The 24,073-nt window shown below is 37.9% G+C and overlaps 1 protein-coding gene across 5 annotated transcripts in view; it reads left to right on the forward strand.

The window, feature by feature from the left end:
• The window catches only part of DSE (dermatan sulfate epimerase), a 69,216-nt gene that overhangs the window by 34,481 nt on the left and 10,662 nt on the right, over positions 1-24,073 (forward strand). For 3 of the 5 annotated variants that reach the window (XM_079939857.1, XM_079939859.1, XM_079939858.1), the window contains 2 exons: positions 20,063-20,133; positions 23,171-23,424. In XM_079939857.1, coding sequence (XP_079795983.1) covers positions 20,063-20,133; positions 23,171-23,424 — 325 coding nt within the window. The remainder of the gene's footprint in view (positions 1-20,062; positions 20,134-23,170; positions 23,425-24,073) is intronic. The other 2 variants (XM_079939860.1, XM_079939861.1) reach the window with 1 other exon arrangement.

Here is a 24,073-nt window from a genome sequence, read left to right on the forward strand (position 1 = left end):
TAAAGCAATTGTACTTTAATAAAGATGTTTTAAAAGAAACTACTATGTATAAAATAAATAATCAGCAAGGATATATTGTACAGTGCAGTGAAATATAGCCATTATTTTGTAATTAAAAAAGATCAATAATTAATATTGATTAATCAATTAATTTGATTAATTAATTAATTTTAAAAGCTTCCTACAATGGCTTCATCAAACTTAATACATTTGCCATATTCCGTGAGGATCCTTTCTACTCCTTTGAAAACCAGTGACTAAATTGTGTCCACTCACTTATTCAATTAACAAACATTTATTGAGCATCTGTTGTATGTCATGTACCATGCTAGGTGCTGGGGATTCAGTGATGAAAAAAATAGCCCAGTAAGTTTAAAATTTGCACCTAGGGTAAGGGCTGCAAACATTGGGTATTTGAAACCTAAGCTAGGACTATATTCTCTGCTCAGAATTAAGTGTAAGCATCACTTAATAGTAGGGGTTCATTAGTTTTTTGTTTTTCAATTAAGCAGAATTCAAGACTATCTGGATTTTTAAATTAATTTATCTTTAAATTAAAAAAAATTTTTAAATAATTTTTATTGGAGTATCTTATTAGTTTTTATTCATGACTTAAAGATTTGAGGATTAAATGAGGTAATGTAAAGTACTTAGCACAGTTCCTATCAAATAGTAAGCCTTCAATAAATAAGAGTAATGATAATTATTGTTACTGATATTTGCTTAGTACTTAGATCCTGTTTAGTTTATAATTTGGTGTATGTAGGCTGTAAGGAAATAGTATTTGTTTGGGATTTATTTGGAGATTTTACTTATCTTTGTCCAAATTGCTCTCAAAACTAGAACATCTGTTTAACTCATAGCATATTCCTTTTGGCTTTATTCCATTAAAACTTTCAGCAATGCTCCCCTGGGCCCTTTTTTTGGCATATAAGAATCTGATGGTAACACCAATCATGATGGCTTAGGGGAAAGTAACAGTGATGTGTCTTTTGTCTGGTATTCAAAAGAAGTACATCTGAGATATACATGCATACAGATTTATTCATGTGATTCATTTCATTTGAGTATTTTGGGGTTTTTTTTTCTTTTACTTTTTATTGGAGTGTAGTTATTTACAATGTTGTGTTAGTTTCAGGTGTACAGCAAAGTGAATCAGTTGTACATATACCATTTGAGTAGTTTGTAAATAAAGAGCTAAAAGGTCACAGCTGTAGATTCACTTATTTAAGAGTCTAGGGCCACTGGAAAAATTAAATGGAAAATATTATCTAATGATATACTGATCTTTTGTGTTCATCTGATATAATATACTACAAAGTAGAAAGGGAATCTCATAGATTGATAATGATGATGGTGGTGATTGAAAAATAACAACATGCAAACCTTTCTTCTTTTGACATTATAATTCTGTGTGTCAGCGAGTACCCAGATGATTGGGCACCGCAGAAAGATGAGACACGTCTACATACTGTATCTGCTTTTGCGGAGATGCCCATATTCTCTCTCAGAAGCTCTCTCCTTTGTTCTTCTGCCTTCTGTTAATGTCATGCATTCTTCATAACATCCTTCATAACAGTAAAAGTAACAGAGTAATTTAATTGTTCTTAACTTAGTTCTAAAAATCAAATTTAAAAAGATATTATTTTAACCTATATATAAAATGGCAAATTATTTTCAGCATCACCAATAATGTCTCTGACCTTTGAATTAAGTCCCCTATAGATCTCATCTTCCAGATGAAAGCTAGGATTTGGGTTATAGTTGGCTCTGTATTATATAAAAGTGTGATTAGAACTTAAATCAGACAACTTCTTTAAGAAAGCTTAATGAGCTGAGGTCATAAATCTAGAGCTGGTAACAACAGAAAATGCATTTTATTACACTTAAAGTCAATTCATTTTTTTAATACAATATCACCTAGTCACCAGAGCAAGTTCTGTGTATGTCAGTTGGCACATTGGGGGTATTCTCATTTATAAATAGTTGCTTTCTGCATTCAGTCCTTACATAATTAAAAAGAGAACATTATTGGATTCCAAATAACTAAAAATTCTCCATCAGCTTTTTTCCCCCAGAACCTTAAACTTTAAGGTGGGAAAATAAATTAAAACGGTTCTTAGTCAAGATTTAAGAGATTTCCAAAAAGTCAAATTTTTGGAGTTTTTGGAGTCAGCAGACATTGCTCTACTTTCCTAAAATTTTCATACGTGTGTATATTTTTATTTACTTATTTTTACTTTTTTCTACTATACCTTTTTCCCCAAAGATTAAGGAAACAAAAAACAATATTCAAATAAGAAATATCTGAAAAAGAAAGGAGGAAAGAAAAAGATAAGGGACATCAGCTGGACTAGCAATGAGACAGTTACTGAAATGCATCTTATGTCCCATGGGTGAGTGGGCCACATGTGGGCCCTGAATTTTTTTTAACAGCAAAGAAAGTAGGCTCAATTAGTTTTGAAGTATAGAGTGTCCATGGGATTAAAAGTAGATCAGCTTTTCTACAGAACTACTACTCTTGACCCAAGGACCAGAAAGAAATTTCTCCTGGAGTTTTCATGAGGAACCTGCACAATAGTTTCATGAACATCCTTCCAGCGCATGTGTGATGAATTGCACAGTGCTGGCTTTTTTATGTTAGACTAGACTGAGGACAGGACCGGGTCCGTTTTGCTCATGCATGTATCCCTCAGCACTTAACACAGTGTCAGGTAGATTTCTGCCCAATGAATGAATGCTCTAGCATCCCTGGAGATACTCCAAAGTGAAATTCACTAAAACCAGGGTGGAGGTAGAAGGGATGGACATACGGTTTAGCCCCAGGCCACTTTTTTTCCTAGTCTAGCTTTGTCCTTCAGCAGAATTTGAATATGCAGAAAAATGAAATGACCATGTATCTATCAGGCAGCCTCTTTATACACTGTGTATCTCAGCTGAGCTCATGATTGATGGGTTCTGTGAGCTTGGGTATTATACTGCGCTGCCTGTTCTTACAGTGATCTTCTATATAGCTAAAAACAAACATAAAAAACTCACTCAAATGATTACTGGAAAACACAACACACCTGAATCACTTAAGAAAGATAAAGGTAATTTGACCATATCTCACTTACTATGAAGAGATGAATGGCAAACATTCAACATTGAACAGTGATTGTAACAGAAAAGATTTGTTTTTCAACCTCTGTTGACAGCACATAGTTATCCAACATGCATTTCTGAGCAGTGGGCTTTTCAAGGCTTTTGTCTAAACATTGTAAACCCTGGGGAAGGGGCCTAGGATAGCAGTCCTTGGAGGCACAGGTGCACTTGCATCTTGACTCTGCTATTATATTAGGCTTTAGCAGGTTTTTTTTTAACCTCGGTAAACCTCATTTTCTTTATCTTTAAAATGTGGATGATTCTTTCCATGCAAATATGTTGTTCCAAGGATTAAATGAGATAATGCATGTAAAGCTCTTAGCATTATGTTCCTGACACATAGTTTTACTAAAAAGTTTATTTTTATTACACAGAAATAGATATGACCATGTAGCAATATTCTTAAGTTTCTTGACACACAGGACTCCATTTTACCTACTCTCACTCTGGAGTTGTGTTTTTGAGAAGTACTCATTTTGCATCATTCTTTCACCTTTCTTTATAGTATTTTTGCTTTCTTATCATCAGAAAATAAATCACAGAGGAAAGAAATTACTTCACTCTTGCGTTGGTGCCAGTCAGCTTCAGGAATTCATAACTGGTGAGGGAAACAAAGTTGAACTTTTGCACAGAGAAGTAATTATAATTTTATTCGCAACAGACCTTGTGTTAATTCCCTTGCCTGTGGATTGCAAACTTCTGGAGATTGACATGTGAGGGTCCATTTGCAAAGTAAAATATTAAAAAAATAATAAAGTAAGGGGAAAAAAGGAGAAAGAAAAGCCCCTGGCAGATCGAAATGAACCAATCAGTTTCATTCCTGTACATTCCAAACTGAAGAGTCCACCCATCTTTCTCAGCGTGGCGTGCTGGGCTCTAAATACAGTTCCCTACAGCTGTTTCACAGGCTTCTTATTTCTCTAAATTGCATGTTAAGGCTGGGAATCAAAGTAGGGGAGGATGTAGCTGGGCCCCAACATGTGGAGCCGCAGCACCGGGAGCAAATAGATCAGGTTTTCCTCTCCTGACCTTACAGTGGTGAAGACCGGGTGGCATAGCCCGGAGTGCACCCGGAATCCATTGGATTCAAGGAAGCAAAGCCAGTGGCGCCGTGAAACAAATGCAGGCTCTCAGAAAACCCAGCCCCCAGTTCCCCTGGCTTTTTCTCCTTCATGCTTTCTCTTCCTTCTGCCTTTCCCCCTCCTCTTTCTGCCTCTTTTTCTCTCTGTTCCTTCCATTCTGTGATCTGAAGAAAGTTACTGCTTTTATACTGCTGCAGATCCTTGGAAACAGAAGGCTAAAACTGATGACAACGAGGCTTTTTATGATGTTCAGATTCTTTAATATTTACAGAAACACATGGGTTAGGAACCTGGCTGTTGGGAATTTCCTTCTTTTACGCCATTTAATAAGCAGGTTGTTGCCAGCATCGTTGCAGATGAAGACACTGGGCAAGGACTGGTGTCAGGAGACAGCAGGTGAGGAGTTGCTCAGGGAGAGGCCAGGTCAGGTGTGTGGGTTAGCTGAGCATCTCAGTGCAGGTTTTCATACACACCGAGCAAACTCCTCTCCATCTATTTCAAATTGAGTGAGGATAAAATGGTTTTAATAACGCTTCTTTCTAACAACAAATGTGAGACTGTTTATAACACCTCTAGACATACACAGCTGGAAAGAAATGCAACGTTAGTTTTCTTGTGGGATCTGTTTGTTGTTTGAGTCTAACATGCAGTACTGGTGCAACCCTCAGCTGTCTCCACGATAAGCAACATTCTCTCCTATCCTGCTCCTCTAGTGTCACTTGTTGCCTTTTTAATAAAACATGCAACGTGGGCTTGCAGAATTGTCTGAGGGAGCTCTGCTTAAGGCCAGAGGCATCCTCATCCCCCTTCTGATGGGATTCTGAGCCTGTGCCCCTCACCCCATGTATACCACAAAGATATGAATGTAGTAAGTTCCATACCGACTTTACAGTCTGGCTCTTACATACTACTCAGCCATAAAAAGGAACGAAATTGAGTCATTTGTTGAGACGTGGTTGGATCTAGACACTGTCATACAGAGGGAAGTAAGTCAGAAAGAGAAAAATAAATATCTTATATTAACGCATATATGTGGAACCTAGAAAAATGGTACAGATGAACCAGTTTGCAGGGCAGAAGTTGAGACGCAGATGTAGAGAACAAACGTATGGACACCAATGGGGGAAAGCCGCCAGGGGTGGGGGTGGGGGCGTGATGAATTGGGCGATTGGGATTGACATGTGTGCACTGATGTGTATAAAATGGATGACTAATAAGAACCTGCTGTATAAAATAATTAATAAAATAAAATTCAAAAAGAAAAACAACTTGCTAAGCATGTTGTTTAAATTTTGTGCCTTCCTTGCCCTGTGTCTTGAGGGAAGATGTTAGTTAGCAAGTGCTGCATATATATCTGTATTCTATTCCAATAATGCTTTATAATTGTTTTTTAAAAGTGGCCTTTGTCTGTTAACTGAGATACATGTTTAGTTCTAATACCACTAAAGATGTAGGGCCTTGCTGACATTAAGTTCTTACTAATGCTATATATAGAGATATATATAACTACTGGAGAATAGTAGTGACATGAGTATGTCCGTGGAGTCTCTTGTAAAGCTGCGTAGTTCTTTTTACCTTAGTTATCTTCAGAATGGCATTTTACTTCTTCATTTCCTTCTGCTGTATCCATCAAGAGAATATGTTTTAGCCACGTTTAACACAGTCTCTCTCCTCCATCCTTCCTTTTTCTTTCCAGTGTCAACATACTGGCTTAGGACAGCAGGAAGAACCATAGTCAGGGGCCAGATGATTGTGTTTCCCACATAAGCCTGTGTTTAGAAGCTTTGTGTGTGGATGGCTTGGAGGAGAGGAATCAGGAGGAGGGGAACTAGGTGGAAGCTTATATAAGTCTAGGGGGGAAATGAAGACCACAGTTAAGTCAGTGAGAGTGGGGAAAAGAAGGAATGCATCTGAGACATTTAGGGCAGGACTTCCCTGGCGGTCCAGTGGTTAAGATTCCATGCTTCCACTGCAGGGGCCACGGGTTCAATCCCTGGTCAGGGAACTAAGATCCCACATGGCGCACGGTGCGGCCAAAAGATTTAAAAAAAAAAAAGAGGAGAGAGAGAGAGATGTAGGACAGAGAATCTACAAAGAGATTGATTGGATATGGGACACTTTCTCAAAGTATGGTTCTTTCATCGGAATCATATAGGTATTTTTAAAAACACAGATTCCTGGGCCTGGCGCAGACTCAGTGAATCACGATTATTTGGAGTAGGCCAAAGAACAAGTACCCCATGTGATCTGAGGCACGCTAAAAATTAAATAGTAAAGAGCAGGGTGTTAGGAAGCATGGGACTTGGTTTTCGTCTAGGCATTGTGCTAGGTATTGGAATATAAAAATTTGAGGGCAGCTTAATACATCTTGCCTAGAGTGGTTGACCTATGGAAAATATGAACTAATAGACTATATTAATGCAGATGATAAAGGCTGTGATTGAGAAAGTATAGTGTGTAATGGGAAGACAGAGAGGTACTTCGGGATGCCCAACATTGGAGCCCTGGGAAGGCTTTCCTCCTGGGGCCTGAGGGACAAATAGGAATCCGCCAAGTGAAGGGGAAAGAGAGCATGTTTGATTGTTCCAAGCAGAAATAACTGATGTTCAGAGGCCGTGACAGAAGGAAGCAGAATGCTTTTGAGGAACTGAAAATTTAATGTAGGGAGGAGACAGGCAAGCGTTGAGGTTTTGAGTAGAGAGCCAGATGCTGCAAGACCTTGTCCACCATGTGAAGGAGTTTGGACTTTTTCTTACAAGAACTATGAGGCCATTGAAGGGTTTTAACAGGGCAGCAACATGGTCAGATTTGTGTGTGTGTGTGTGTGTGTGTGTGTGTGTAACTTTTTCATTCTAAAATAAAAGTAGAGCACCATACGAACAAACGTGTGGCTTAGTAAAGTATTTTAAAGCAAACGCCCTGCTAACCACAGCACAGCTCCAAAAATAGAACGTTGCCAGCCACCCTGGGAAGCCCCTCGTAAGGCTCATCCCAATCACAGCTCCCTCTGTCCCTACAAAGGCTACCCTGACTTCTAGGGTCATCAGTCACGTCCTTGTGTTTCTTTATAGTTCATTCAAGTGTGCATCGCTGGGCACAAGTTTAGTCTTGCTCATTTGTTAAATGTTTTTTAAGTCTTTTTTATCTGCAGTTTCCCCTCCATCCCTTTATTTTTGTTACAATTTATCTGTGGAAGAATCTGGGCCCTTTGACCTGCTCAGCTTCCCACAGTCTGGATGTGGTTGATTGCAGGCTCAAGATGCAGCTCAGTGAGTTCCTCCACCCTTGGCATTTCCTACAAACTGACAGCTGGGTGCTGAGGCTCGCTCCAGCTCGGTTTTGATCACTTTGACACAAGCATAGGTGGTGGCTGTTCTCTCATCAGGAGACGCAAAGTGGCTGCTGGTTTCTCCATGACAGATTTGTGTTTTAGGAAGAATCTCTGGTCATATGTGGAGAGTAGATTGCAGAGGTCAAACCAGGAAGACCAGTCAGGCCTTTTGTGTTTATCCAGATGACAGCCTGGAATAGGGGCTCTGAGAATGCAAAGAAATGTTGGGTTCCAGAAAGTTTTAAGGATTAGCATGTATTGGGTTGGCCAAAGAGTTTGTTCGGGTTTTTCCATAAGATCTTACAGAAAACACCCAAATGAACTTTTTGGCTGACCCAATATAAGACTTGACAATTTTATTTGAGGACAAGAAGGACTAAGAACTTTCTTTTATGGGATGCTGAGAGGCATGGGACCTTTCAATGAGATCACAACACTTGGAACTCTTGGAGAGTACTAATAAAGGGCTTGGTTTGGGATCGACTGAGTTTGAAGGGCCTGTGGACCCAAGAGGAGATGTTGAGTTCATGTCCCTCCAGCATTATTTTTAGCTGCCTCCTGTTTGCTAGAAGTGTACTGTGACTTTAAAAAATGTCATCACCAGGAAAAAAAAAAATTTATCCAATATAAAATATGCTTTCAAGTACAACAGACATAGTTTCTGCAGATGATAGGAAAATGTAGAAGGAAAGTTCAAAGAAGGTCAGATTTAATTAAAGTAAGCTTATCACAACAAATAAATGAATAACAAGAAGAATGAGAAGAAAAGGTAAAGTGCTAGAAGAGCCACTTGGGTGTCCTCAAATCACTTTCTGGATGTGAAGCCAAAATGAAACATCATGTCGGCACCACTCCAGGAAGAAAGCATCAGCTTGAGAGAATCGTGCTATTTCTTCTTAAGTTGGAAAAAAAAAAAAAAAGATTCTTGATGAGGTGTGGATGGATGGCAATTTGGGTTTGTAACAATTTAATGTGCAATTTTTAGTTCATTTCCGTGATTCAATTACAGGGAATACACTATTCCAAGAAAAGAAAGTCTAAGGAAAGGGAGAGTTAAGAATAAATCCACACATATTGCTAAAATTTTGTATTAACGTTAATATCTTTCTGCCCTAAACTTTGGGCCATAATTTTGAAAAACCATATGGAGCTTACTATTTTACCTTCTTTGGAGAACCTGTTGACATGGGAAAGATTTTACACTATTACTAAAGCCAGTTTGAATCTTTTACTCTTTGCTTTTCTATCATAGCCTGTCACTTGGTTAAAGAAGATGTGACTACATTCAACCTTTGGGGTGGAGTCAGCTTTTATTTTCCATATGACAGATAACTCTAGATCTAAAACTCGGGGAAGTATTTAATGCCCATGGCATGTTGAAGATGGCTCACAAGTTTGGCTCGTAATTTAATCTAAATTTACTTTATCCATTAATTCTATTTTATGGCAAATAGCACATCCTCCAGATTTTTTATGATTCACAAACTCCTAAACTGACTTTTTTCCACTTTGTTGCCAAATTAAGAAATACTCTTTAAAACTGTGTCCCCGGGACATGAAATAAAATAAACATTATTGGTACAAGGTGCTGTTCATAGGTATTATTTCATTACCTCTCTTGAAAATAAATGGCTTCAAAGCCAAACAAACGTTTTGGGGGATGAGAAACGTTTTCTTGTTCTTTTTCTACACAGTGACAAATTACTTTTCGCTCTTGAATTGACTGTGTGGGCCCGTTTGGTGTTTCACATCTGCCTCTGTCATACACTGTCTACTGGCCTCTTTGAACATTCTGAACTTCTCTGGTGGTCTGGGATCCTTCCTAATGAACTCGTGATAGATTTTCCCTCATGGTTGGCTCCAGATCCTCTGCTGGAAGGTGTTTGGGGCAACCCAGTCTCAACCTAGCTCCGCGCACTGAAGCAGGCCCTGGGCCTGGGTCCTCTCTGCCTGCAGGATGCATCTGATGGGCTGCTTGTTTGGTGGCACGTTTACCCTCTAAGACAGTGGCTTTCAAACCTTTATGACTGTGACCCACAGTAAGAAATAAAGTTTACATCCCAATATACACAGAACTTTAACTCTACATATGTAAATATATAAGTAGAAGTTGTGTGAATCAGCCCTTGCATTTAAGTCATGCTTTGCACTCTGCTATTTCCTATTCCATGCCATTAAATTCCACTAAAAATATGCTTGTCACGACCCCTTATATTCATTCCACAACCTATTAATAGCTTGTTATTTATAATTTGAAAACTCTGCCTAACATTGTGATAAACCCATGATTCCTTTTCAGAGAATCCCTTCTCAATATCCCTCTTCTTGAATATCTCCAGTGAGGGGACTGCTTCAGTCTTTGAGGTGGCTTCCTTATTCCATAATTGTAGTGTTCAGAGTACTTGTTCCTAAAATATATTAGGAAGCGTCGTTTTTTCATTAGGAAACAGTGTGTGTCTGTGATTAACGGCTACATTTCAGGTTTCCAGGGCTGAGTGGAATAAATTCTGTAGCGCATTATTTCCAGTTGGCACCCAGAATAAAATCAAGAACAGTTCATTCACTGTTTTAAAAAGGCAGCTTCAGCAAAACCTTGAAATAGCATATTGTAAAAGAGAGAAATTCTGATAAAGCATTAAAAAGTGGGAATCTTAGGTAAATATTAACCTTACTGAGGAAACCATAATAGAAAGTAAAATACTGTTTCATGTATCCTAGCACCTTAAGGTTGGCCTTATTTTAGTTTTGGTATCTTCCTAACATCAGGGTGGCAAGATTTAGCAATTTGATTACCATTTTTGCCATTGTTAAAGTATCCCTCACTTTTTAAACTTACTGTCACAGGTTCTTTGCCCTTTTGCATGTGGTGGTGTCAAAATCTTAGAGGATTTCTTTAAAATAAATGGGAGTCACCACGTGTTCAGGCAGCAGCAGGAAGATGGTGCATACAAGATGGCAGTGATGACAAGTCAGATTCTTGAAGGTCGGTGTATTATTCCTAGGGCAGCCGTAACAAAGTAACACAGACTAAGTGGCTTAAAACAAACAGAAGTTGATTCTCTCGCAGTTCTGGAGGCTAGAAATCTGCAACCAAGGTGTCAGCAGGGTCTTGGTTCCTTCTGGAGGCTCCAAGGAAAAACTGTCTCATGCTTCAGGTGGTTGTAGGCAACCCTTGGCATTCCTTGACTTGAAGATGCATCCCTCATCTACCTCTCACACGTACCATCCACCACCAACACATACAAACTGCGTGTCCCTCCAGCCTTCCAATATAGATATGTTGTGATTTTAATTGAATGAATATTGTGTTTGCATATTTTAACGAGGCAAAAGCTGTTGACAGCTGAACCATGTCATATACTATGATTATTTTCAGTTTGTGTGCAACTTTTTGTTTTCTCTAGGATTAATAACAGCCTTTTTGCTTTATTTGCTTAGTTTCCTATACACTTATCACTAATTACCAACCAGACTTTCACTCAGTTATGTAAGTCTCTCAATCCATTCAAACAAGATGTTCTTAATAAGACATTCTTAACAATTCATCTTCTTGAAGAGGAACCTGCCAAAGCCTTTGACTGGTTATAATCTAGATCTACGGTATGGCTGTTGACTAACTCTTCTTTTCTCTTATGGGGTGGGTCCCCTCTGGAACATGAATCTCATGTTGTCTTCTTTTTGGTATATATCTTAATTTGGGTGGAGAAATTCTTCACTAGTTTCCAGAGGAAGTATTGATGAGCAGGAAATTTTGAAAACTTGGATGTCTTCTTACATTGTGTATCTATTAAAAATTATTGTATGGTTATTTTTTAATACTGTCTTCTTTTAACCTTTATACTAGAGTTATAAGTGATTTACCCACCACCATTACAATATTAGAGTATTCTGCGTTTAAGTGTATATTTACCTTTACTGGTGAGTTTTATACTTTCATATGTTCTCACATTACTAATTGGCATCCTTTCATTTCAGTTTGAAGAACTCCCTTTAACATTTCTTCTAAGGCCAGTTAGTGGTGATAAACTTCTTCAGCATATGTTTATCTGGAAAACTCTTTAACTCTCCTTCAATTCTGAGGGACAGTTTTACTTGGTAGATTATTCTTGATTGGCAGTTTTCTTCTTTCAACACTTTGAGTATATCGTCCCACTTCCTTCTGGTCCCCAAGGTTTCTTCTGAAAACTCTGCTGATGGTATTATGGGAGTTCCCTTGTAATAAGTTGCTTTTATCTTTTTAATTTTTATTTATTTATAAATTTATTTATTTATGGCTGTGTTGGGTCTTCATTGCTGCGAGCGGGCTTCCTCTAGTTGTGGTGAGTGGGGGCTACTCTTCGTTGCGGTGCGCGGGCTTCTCATTGTGGTGGCTTCTCTTGTTGCGGAGCACGGGGTCTAGGCATGCAGGCTTCAGTAGTTGCGGAGCACAGGCTCTAGGTGTGCGGGCTTCAGTAGTTGTGACACGCAGGCTCAGTTGCAGCTCGTGGGCTCTAGAGTGCAGACTCAGTAGTTGTGGCGCACGACCTTCGTTGCTCCGCGGCATGTGGGATCTTCCAGAGCAGGGCTCGAACCTGTGTCCCCTGCATTGGCAGGCAGATTCTTAACCACTGTGCCACCAGGGAAGTCCCTATCTTTCTATTTTTAAGATTCTCTTTAATTTTTGAAAATTTAATAATGTGTCTTACTGTGGGTCTTTGTAGAGGCATCTTTTTTGATACTCTGGGCTACCTGTATCTGGGGGCCTGTTTCTTTCTCCTCAGGTTAGGAAAGTTTTCAGTCATTATATCTTTGCATAAGCTTCTCTCCCTTCCTCTCTCTTCTTCTTCTGGTACCCCTATAATGTGTATATTAGTCTTCTTATGGTGTCCCATAAGTCCCTTAAGCTATCTTCACTCTTTTTTATTCTTTTTCCTTTTTGCTCTTCTGATTGCTCTCTCTTTAAGTTCACTGATCCTTTCTTCCACTTGATCTAGTCTGCTGTTGAATCCTTCTATTGAATTTAGTTCAGTTATTGAATTTTTCAGTGCTCAGTACAATGCAGTGCTCAGTACTTTTTAATATTTTCTGTCTCTTTGTTGAAGTGCTCCCCCTGTTCATGCATTGCTCTCCTGACTTTGGTGAGCATTTATGACTGTTATTTTGAACTCTCTATCCGATAAATCACTCATCTCCATTTTGTTAAGGTTGATTACTAGAGATTTATCTTTTTCTTTTGTTTGGAACATATTCTCCTATTTGTTCATTTTATATTGAATCAAATCTGAAACATAATTTCATCTCAATATTTATTTCTGACTTAATTTTAAATATCTGAAATAGTTACATGGTTCACAATGTACCATGTCAGAATCATATTACAAGTAATGCCATGATAAATAACCTTATGCATATATGTTTTTTATTTGTGGTAGATTACTATAAGTGGTATTACTGGATCAAAATATAAAATGTTTATAAAATTTGTTAAATGTTACCAAGCTCTACCCCATAGGATTTGTACTACTCTGCACCCCTAACAGCATTTTAAGAGTGTGCCTATTTCCCCACAGCTTTGACTAGAGTATTTGTCCTATGTGAGATTTTTACTGATTCGAATGTTAGATCAGTTGTAATTTGATTTAAATTTCTTTTATAATAAGTGGAGATGAGAATTTTGAATGAGGGATGTTTGCCCTTTTTTTTTTGTTAACTGTCTTGTTTGTCACTTGCTCATTTTTCCAATAAGATTTTGATCTTTTTCTTAAATTTTATGAGCCTTTGGTATGTTAGGATAAGTCCAACTGTATCCAGAGTATATGATACAAATATTTTTCCCCAGTTTATTCATGTTTACTTGTGGTCTTTTTTTTCCCCCTGTGCAAAAGGTTTTGTCTTATTTTTTCTTTTAAGCTTTATATGGCCAAAATGATGTCTTTTCTTCTATTGCTTCTTGTTTTTGAATCAGAGTTGGAAAGGCTTTTCCTTCTCCAGGTCACAAAGGAATTCATCCATGCTTTCTTTTGAGATTTTTTTATCTCATACTTTATATTTAGATGCCTAATTAATTTAGAGTTTATTTTCTTGTATTCTATGAGGTTTGGATCCAATTTTCTCCTTTTTTCAAATGACTATCTAGTTGTTCCAGTATAACTTGTTGGAGGGTACTTCTTTTCCCTATTGATTTTTGATGCCACCTTTATCACATACCAAGTTTCCATATGTTTTGCACCTGTTTCTGAATTTTGTTTCATTCCATTGGTATGTCTGTCTATTCATATGTCAGTACCACTGTATTCTGATTAGCGAAGGTTTATAGTGTGCCTTCTTCTCTGGCAGAGCTGGCCACCCTCCATCATTGTTCTTCTTTTCACTGACTTCCCTGGCTCTTCTTGCATGTTTAATTTTTTCTTAAAATCAGATCAACTACTTCTAGGCATTGTTTCTCACATGATCACTGGATACTTGCATAGTCATTGACTGAAGTGATGACATCTATGAATTGTTCAACTGAACTTTTATTTATTTATTTATTTATTTGGCTGTACCACGTGGTATGTGAAACTTTCCCAACCAGGAATCGAACCCGTGCCCCCTTCCTTGCATTGGAAGCGTGGAGTCTTAACCACTGGACCACCAGGGAAGTCTTCAACTGAACTTTTAGAAACATTTTACATGTATAAATATAAAGCATGTTAAACCTATAAAATACCAAGCTACTTTTTTAAAAGGCCAAAAATCATTTGATTAAGCTTTTCTCAACAATGCAGGAAATCTGGGTTATTCTCTCCTACCACCTTTTCAAGTTTCAGAATTTCTCCATTATAACAGATTCTTTCGTAATTTATTATTAGAATGTGATAGGTGAGCCTGTTTTAAATTCTAGTTCTTTGAGCTCTGCCTTTCTTACAAAACAGAGGTCTTATGAAATTTGAATCATCTTAATTATCGTGCTTCTCCCTCTTACCTTTTCAGGCTGGACACTAGCCCAAAACACACTTGGCCAGCAAAAAGGGATTACAATTTTGAATGCTGTTTGATTCCATTTAAATAGAATGAAACAGCGTACTTGGATAGCATACTTGGATATTTGGATAAAAGGACTTTGTGTCAGCGAATTAAACACTGGAATAATGACACGGCAGTGCCATTTCCCACTTAACAACACTACTACATTAGCTTGGTGTATATTTTCACACTCAGACTAATTCATTTTCTCTATAAGCCGTCTAGAATCCTTTTTTAAGTAAAAAAGAATATTCTTTTTAGTTTCTGCTTTTGCATAATTGACTCCTCAGTATTCTTGAGTAGGGCCAAACTGACCTAAATTTTTGTATTTTAGAATTTAATATTTGGAATATTGAATTTATAGCTTTAAAATGAAATTAAGTGGTAGTACTCTATATATTGAATCCAGTGATTTCATGAATATGGAAATGAAGATTGTGGAAGAAAATGATCTTTTATAGTTCATGGTCGATAAGTCATTTTCCCTGAAGATGTCTTAATGTATAGTCAATTCCCATTCTATCGTTCTGTTATCCTTTTAGCATTTGTTCTCTAGTAGGGAGCAAAGTAGATGTTCAAAAAGGAAAGCTCATTGTCTCTTTCTGTGTCTGTAGCCCTGGCTAGCTTTAGGAGCTGAACGTTCTCAGCATGCAGGTTCAGGCCCACCAGGCCCTGGACCAGCTGGACCTGGAGCAGTACATTAGGAGCTTCACGCTCACCAGAGGTCTGTGGGGAGAAGGAAGAATTGTTTCAGGAATGCTACATGGTTGGAATCACATGTTCCTAGGGTGGGCCCTGAGCAACCTTGTGAGCACAGTATCATGATATCTCTCCTCACGTCTGCCCCTTTTCCCACACCTCATGCCTTGTTTCTCTCTTGGTATCATGAACATGGCAGGACTTTGGAACCCTCTGTTGTATTTCAGCATAAGTGCCCTTCTGCCTAGCTCTTGGTAGGTTTGCTGACTAGCCCTTTCTTCTGACTGGGTTCTTATGGCAAAGTTGGTGACTTTCCTTATAAGCACAGTGCTTTCCCTCACCAGGAAGAAGTAAAAATTCTAGATTCAGGTAGTCCTGGATTCCATTCTTTAACTTAGCTACGTGATCTTCAACGAGTAATTTTCCTATCCAAATACCGCTTTTACAATCTATGAAATGGGGCTGTAACATCTAATGTGAATTTTGAAGATTAAATGAAATCAAGTATGTAAAGGGCTTGGCACACACTATGTGCTTAATTAATATGAAATATAGCTTCTCTCTTTCCTCCCAACTATAAATAGTTAATTTTGCTTCATGATGCAAATGCCACCCCTTAGCCACCTGATCAAACATTTGGAATATGAACTACAAACCAGGCCAGAGTTGAGTTTAACATGCCCCTTGGATAGCTTGCTACCCACTCAGAGGCCCCTAGATCAAGTTTATCTATATTCCGGGCTTACTCTGCTCTTCTTGGCAAGTCACTGTCAGGGTCCCACTGTGCTTCACAGGCAAGGCCACACGGGTTAGAAATCCACTTCCTTTGGCTAAATGTTACAGGAATTACTTACAAAATTTCACATATTACTGACATTTAACATTTATGGCTAGTTTTTATGTTTAACTTACAGAGGGGAAGAAAGACGAATCACAATTGCCATGAGTCATGTTTTTAAAAGCAGTGGTAACACATGACTCTCCTAACTTACTGGAGGTTGTTTCCAAGCACAGAAAAACTGAATGACTTTCTGTCAGGTTACTGTCTTCAGGACTCTTTTAGAATGAATAGATTGATTTACATTTTAAGAATAGAACTGACCTGGGCTTCCCTGGTGGCGCAGTGGTTGAGTCCACCTGCCGATGCAGGGGACATGGGTTCGTGCCCCGGTCCCGGAAGATCCCACATGCCGCGGAGCAGCTGGGCCCGTGAGCCATGGCCGCTGAGCCTGCGCATCCGTAGCCTGTGCTCCACAATGGGAGAGGCCACAACAGTGAGAGGCCCACGTACCGCAAAAAAAAAAAAAAAAAAAAGACTAGAACTGACCTTATATTGGCATATTTTGGTGGTGTGAGCCAGTGCATGCTATAGGCAGAGGTGTAGCTTATGTGCAGTAGACGCAGCTGCAGCGAAGCTGGCAAATGTGAAGCTGGTGCTGCTCTGCCCTGTAAAGTTACATCTGGGAGTTTCTAAAGAGCTCATTGCTGCACTGTACGTTTCAATTCTTAATTCCTTTAAGGCTTATTTCATTTTCTCTTTCATTTATATTTATACATGAACATCTAGTGTCTAAAATAAACCAGATTTTGAAATATGAATCTTCTACTTTATGAATTTACTATGTAAATATTTTATAGGGTTATAAAACTGTATGTTATCTCAAAATGAGAAAAAGAAGCATTGTTTTGAGTTCTACTTTTTGGAAACGTTTAACAAACAGTGGAGCCTCATTTAAACATACTTTTGAAAACACATAGACTTGCTTATACCATGGATCAAATCATGACCTTCAAAATACAGTTACATATGAAAATCCTGGTATAAAATCGTCAAGCTGTAAAAAGTGCTCAGAAACAGGACTAATAACCATAATAACATTGTAAAGGGAGTTACGAGTTGTCCCCTTGTTTCCAGTATTTTTTTTTTTTTTTTTTTTGGCGGTACGCGGGCCTCTCACCGTTCTGGCCTCTCCCGTTGTGGAGCACAGGGTCCGGATGCACAGGCTCAGCGGCCATGGCTCACGGGCCCAGCCGCTCCGCGGCATGTGGGATCCTCCCAGACCGGGGCACGAACCTGTGTCCCCTGCATCGGCAGGCGGGGCACGAACCTGTGTCCCCTGCATCGGCAGGCGGACTCTCAACCACTGTGCCACCAGGGAAGCCCCTCCAGTATTTTTTTTTTTTGTATATCGTTGATTCATTTAAATATTTAAATATCAGTGACCTCTTGACACCTCTTAGATTTTAAATACAGAACTTCTGTTATTCCAAGTATTTATTTTAACAGTATTTGTATAAATGAAATATTATAAAAATTTAAACAATATTATACATAGACTATTCTGTGAACCTCATAATACCTAAGATTAATCTTAGATACCTAAGTATTAATCTTTTCACAGATAATAATTTTCTACAAAATATCTACTAAGACTATATGGAAAAAATTTGAATATAACTGATCATTTAAAACAAATCTATGCAAATAAAAATGAATGCCAACATTGTTATTAGACTTTTTATATTAGTCATTGTATCAAGTAAGCTGTCAATTTTTAAGTAATAGACTCCTTAGATTGCCTACTTTTGTACTCTGTACATAGTAGTTCAAAAGCATTTATGATAATGGAAGCAGTCTATCCACAGGAAATTGTTATAAAAATTCTGATTAGTGAAGCTACTAAATTTTGGAAAGGTTTTTTATGTCTCTTCCTTTTACAGTCACAACTTGATTTATGGAAATAGCACATCATGATAAACCCTATGCCTTTCCCCACCAATACCGTGCACCCCAACCCAGGCAATTAATAGTTCCTTTCTATGTTCACATCATTCTGTTTCACATAAATTCACTTAAATTCACCTTTGGAAATATTCTAGGCAGCAGATTTTAAATGTTTTGGACTCAGAACTCTTTTACACTCTTAAAAATTAATGAGGACATCAGACATCAAAGAGCTTTGTTTATGTGGGCTATACCTATTGAAATTTACCATACTAGAAATTAAAGCTAAAAATTTTTTAAAAATATTTATTCATTCTCTTGAAAGATAAATCCATTTCATATTAACATAGATAACATATTTTTAGGCAAAAAATAATGAGATTTTTGGAGACAAAATATTTAGTGTGAAGGAGATCATTGTTTTATACTTTTGCAAATCTTGCATATCTTCTTCTGTATTCAGTTTGTTGCAATATAGTGTTTAAGTTGAAAATATGAAGAAATATGAAGAAATCCAGCTTCACACAGACATCTGACTGAAAAGGGAGGAGTATTTGAAGAGTCTTTTCAGATAATTTTGACAGTTTTCTTTGCTACTGTACTAGAACTTGACAAGTGGTAGTTTTGTAAAAGTTAGTTCTATGTGGAATCTGGATTATAAAAGTTAGTTTCAATGTGGAATCTGAAACCATGTTAGTTAATAAAATTCCTCATATATTTTAATTGGTAAAAAATCCATTAGTATGCTTTGCACTTATAATGAATCTTTTATCTTTGTATGGTTTTGTAATATGCCTTTTTTATTTGAATGTTTATTCACTGAGTTATTCCCATCTTCCAAATGTTGATGCATTTAGTTATATAATATAAAAATAAATCACACTTGTTATCAATACAATTTTTCCAAAATTCTTTTTTTTTTTTTTTTTTTTTGCTTGAAAGCTCAAATTTTGTCATTGTCAACAAAACCTTTCAGTTTTTCTTGAACTGGCAGGCTTCCTTGTTTCAAAAAGACTTCCACTTAAATACCCAAGTCTAAAAAACTGTAATTTGTCAGTTGGTCATTCTCTGATGTAAAAATGATGTTTCATGAAAAAGCAAGGAGCTAGTTCAGCTCTCAACTAAATGCACAATTTCTTCCTCATGATAGTTATTTACTTTGCTACAGATAGTGCTTTTTACATACTTCCCATTTCATCACATGGGCTATTAGAAAGATATGAACTAAAAAGGTTGAGATTTTATAAAATTAATAATTTTTACCACTTTATCAAGGATATTCTTAAGTGAAACTGGCTTTTTTTTTTAAACTTAGAGTGCACGGCAGTATGCAGAATCATACAAGGATTACTAGAACAGTTCAGTGCCCCTGCCTGGCTTGCTAAGATGCCAACATTTTTAACCCACTAGTACTTTTGCACCATTAGTGCAAATATCAACATATAACATCTTTATATTATTATGAGAATAATTTGTAGTCATGGATCCCCTGAAAGAGTCTCAGAGACCCCAGGGGTCCGTGGACCTTAATTTAAGAATAGCCTCTAAACGGGAAAGTATAGCTTATAAAAAGGAATACAGTAAAACTTTTCCTAACTAACCTCCTCTTAACTTACTTAATTTTCTTAACTAACCACCTCTTAACTGACTTGCCAATGAAATTAACCTCCATTCCTTGTATAACTGGCAGCAGCTCTCAGAGACTGCTGAATGTCAAGGCTGTGTCCATTAATTTCTGTTGCCACCCATGGAATTATGTGCTTAGCAAATGTCAGTTGTATTTGTTCTCAAACCAGTTTATGCCACTTTCACTAATACCTGTAATTACACAATTTTAATAATATTATACAAATAGAATAAGTGTGAGTTTATAAAAAAGAATTAATAGTTCCAAAACCAACTTAAATGCTTTGGAATGACTTACTATAAAAAATTGCTGTCATAATTTAATGTGGATGAGATTAGTAAAAGTTTAGGGAAAAACTCATAAAAGTCTGGAAGGATTCTATATTCCTTCACAAGTATCTTTAATTTCTTCCTATATGAAAGAAACCAAGGCTGGAAATTGTGATGATGTGTTATATGTGTTCTTTGCAGGGAAAAACAATGACACTGATCCGTAGACCCACATTCAAAGACAAGGCTTTTAGCTCCCCTTCAAAAGATTGGTAAATATGTACATATAAATATTTTAAGCTGAAATAAAATTCATATATTAATACCTGTATCTTTTTTTGTGATTCTTAACATGCTTCTTTAGTAGTTTTAGTAGCTGCTAGTTAGGATCACATTGAATACGATAGTTCCTTTGCTGCTATTCATGAGCTAGAAGCAAATTTCCTTTGGTTTCCATGACAGTAAAATACAGTCTCATCCATAATTACTCTCTGTATCTGAAGATGAAGCTGGGTAAGAATGTCTTGGTAAAGAATCTAGGTAACGTCTTAGAAATGTAGCTATTACAGATCAGATTTCATAATGATATAGTGATGCACCTGATGGTACCAGGAACTCTTTTTTTTTTTTTAAATCAGTGGGCTAGGATTTTGTTGAATTGGAAGCTGCTTGGAGTAAGCAACTATACGTGGGAACTTGGAAATTTTCTCACAAATTGCATAGTACTATTTCCTGAAGAACAATTATATTAAATGTTCTTTTATCTATAAAAAATAAGTTCACTGGTGTATCAGACGTGTCAGGGCTCAGTAGATGGTAGCAGCTCACTGATGCCAGCTTTATCATGGCTACGTGTATGTGCTGTCATTTATAGGTGACATGGTGCAAAGACACAGGGCTGGGGAAAAAAATGCCTTGGAGTCTCTGCCTGCTTCCCCAATCACTATAAGTCAGTGAAGATTGTGTTTCTAACTCCCTGGCAGTGAGCTTGCAGTCTGAGTTGGGTTTTTTCCTAGAAGTAGGGAATTAATTTACACTCTTCATAGTCTGTTTACAACCAGTACACACACTGGCCAGCTGACTGGCAAGGCAGCTTTGTCCATGGCCAACTGGTTAAGAAGCTCAGCAACTTTAGTCATTTTAGCACCAGGCTGTATCACTAGCACAGCTAACCAAACACTGAAGTTATTGTTAAATACCAAGGGATTCTTCCAAATTCCTGATTTCTTAATCATCACATATTCATTGTCAACAGTGTAGCCTAGTTTTATAGGCTTGTTCCTTCATTTTTTTCTTTCTTCCCCCAAATATTTATTGAAAGTCTCCTGTGTGCCAGACACTGTTGTAGGATTGGGGATCCAATAGTGAATACAACAGAGAAGGAAAGCTAACCCTGCCCTTGTAGAACTTCAATTCTAGTAGGGGATACTATGCATACGCATATACATATACATACTTAAACGCTAAGAGGACAAAAAAGTGAGGAATGAAATGAAATACTGTGAGTTGGGGAGTAATGCTGAAGTTCTGACAGAGTGAGCAAAGAAGGCCTTACTAAGATCAGGTCTTTAATATAAACTCCTGAAAGAGGAGCACAGTCTAGAACGGGTAGTCTCTCAGAACATTTTAAGTATTCTTAACCTAGGGTCTGTGAGGTTTGTATGGGAGAAATACTGCATCTTTAATTTTCACTAACTCTAACTGAAATTTTAGCATCTCTTCTAAATCATAAATCTGGATAACCAACTATAGTAATATCAGGAGAACCTGTAACTTTGTCACAGATATTTTCACGTCACATTCAGTTACTGTGTACATCTCAAAATATTATTTATGCTCATCACTACTTATACATTATCATAGTTACTATCCCTGCCATTCAATCTTGTATTCTAATGCCTTAATAAAGAAGCACATATATCACAATTTTTAAAAATATCTGTACTGATAGTTATATTTCAAAGTAATACCTTTCCTGGCATCCCTAGGTATTATATGTTATGAATTAACATATAAGATATTATATGTTAATATGTTATTATATGTTAACATATTGAGAAAGAGGCTGAGGCTTCACTAGTTGGCCAAAAAGAGGCTCTGGCATAGAAATGTTAAGCTTTAGTTTAATCCCTAATTGAGAGCTTTCTTCCACCTCCCGCAAGTACAGCACACCCTTCATTTGTTTCCCTCTTTTAGAGATTACTCAAATACATCCTGAACAGATAGGGAGGGTCTTCTGGATAATTCCCTAGAACTGTGATTGCGAAAGATCCTTTTTCGCTTCCTGTGTCATGCAGGCCACACACTATTAATGTACTTGCAGAATTATGTAGCAAGTCAAGCAGAAATTTGGTTTCCGAGAAAATGACAGTTTAATACTTCACAGATCAGCTTTTATAGACTTCCCTGAAAAGTACTTGAAGAATCTTAAAGGCAGTGCACTTCATTCTATGAGGAAAAAATGAGACGCAGAAATCTGAGTTAGAATCAGCTCATTTTACTCCCTTACACCAGCGTTTTAGCCACTCTCCTCATCATGGCATTGACCAAGGGGGTCTGTCTAGATTGAGAGGTCCCAAACTGTACACCGTGGTACCTTCACCTTGACCAGCCCGTGGGAAATAAGATAGGATATACATACATGTTGGACAGTTTCAGCACAGCAGCCATGGAACAGAACTGAGAACCCTACTTCAGGTAGAAAGGGGAGGGCAAGCACTAGTTAATGGGTACTCCAGAGAATTTTGATCTGCCATGACGTTATGTGCTTTCGATCTCTTTGAATATATTCTTCTACCTCCCATGAAGAGTAAAGCAAAAAGTCAAAAGTGGGCTTCTCTGTTGGCGCAGTGGTTGAGAGTCCGCCTGCCAATGCAGGAGACACGGGTTCATGCCCCGGTCCGGGAAGGTCCCACATGCCGCGGAGCGGCTGGACCCGTGAGCCATGGCCGCTAAGCCTGCATGTCTGGAGCCTGTGCTCCGCAACAGGAGAGGCCACAACAGTGAGAGGCCCACGTACCGCAAAAAAAAACCAAACCAAACCAAAAAAAAAAGTCAAAAGTAGAAAAATCTCAACATCCTGATGTTGCCAGAAGCTGGAGAGAGAAAAGTGTGTACTCTGTAATTTTCACATTAGACAAACTTTATGCTTGTGTCTTATGTGGAGGGAAATCTATCTTTTGTGTCGTTAAACCTTTTGGATTGTATCTCCACTTGTGTCCTGTAGTTCTGAGAAATAGACACTTTAAAAGTGTGATGAGGGCTGTGAGCCTGCTGGCACTCATTTGCGTGGCTTCTTTTCCTTTACAGGTTGGTGAAAGATGCTCCTTGGGATGAAGTCCCGCTTGCTCACTCCCTGGTTGGTTTTGCCACTGCCTATGACTTCTTGTACAACTACCTGAGCAAGACACAACAGGAGAGGTTTCTTGAAGTGATTGCCAATGCCTCGGGATATATGTATGAAACTTCATACAGGAGAGGGTGGGGATTTCAATACCTGCACAATCATCAGCCCACCAACTGCATGGCCTTGCTCACAGGAAGCCTGGTCCTGATGAATCAAGGTGCGTACGGACACACCCCGAGGGGATGCCTGAGCTGACATCACTTGCAGTTACCATGTTGTGAGCAAAGCATTTATATAACTAGTCTAAGTATATGTTCATACTTGGATCCTAACTAAGCCCATAAGATGAAGTGATATCTGGGACACCTCTTGAAGAGTTGAGAGACATCTCTTTCCTCATTTCTGCTTGTTGTATTAGCCTGAAGGTTACTTGAGTATGGCGTTTGATTGTCCCAAGCCATAACCTTACAGCACAGGATCAGTGGTGAATCTTCCTTTTTCCAAAGATTTTTGACAGTGAAGGCAGCCAGCCTGGATAGGGTTTTTAAAAGCTGAACAGATGGTTTATTATATGAACTGAATAGTCCTCATACACAGGTGTGTATCATTACAGCACTACTTTTTTTGTCCCTCTAAAGACTTTAAAACAATCAGTCTACATCGTTCAGGTCAAATTTGGAATTGCCTTTTGTGGGTCGTATAGCTGCTTTACCTTATTGTATTATGTAATTGCTAATATTGCGTTTTCTTTGTTCTTGTAATTCTGACTTAATGACAACTCCTGTGGAAGTCTATAAATGACTAAATAAGATTGTGTTTAAGAAAAACAACCCTAAGGTCACAGTAAGTTATTAGAATTAAATATA

This window comes from Stenella coeruleoalba, assembly GCF_951394435.1.
Source record: "Stenella coeruleoalba genome assembly, chromosome: 12".
NCBI lineage: Eukaryota > Metazoa > Chordata > Mammalia > Artiodactyla > Delphinidae > Stenella > Stenella coeruleoalba.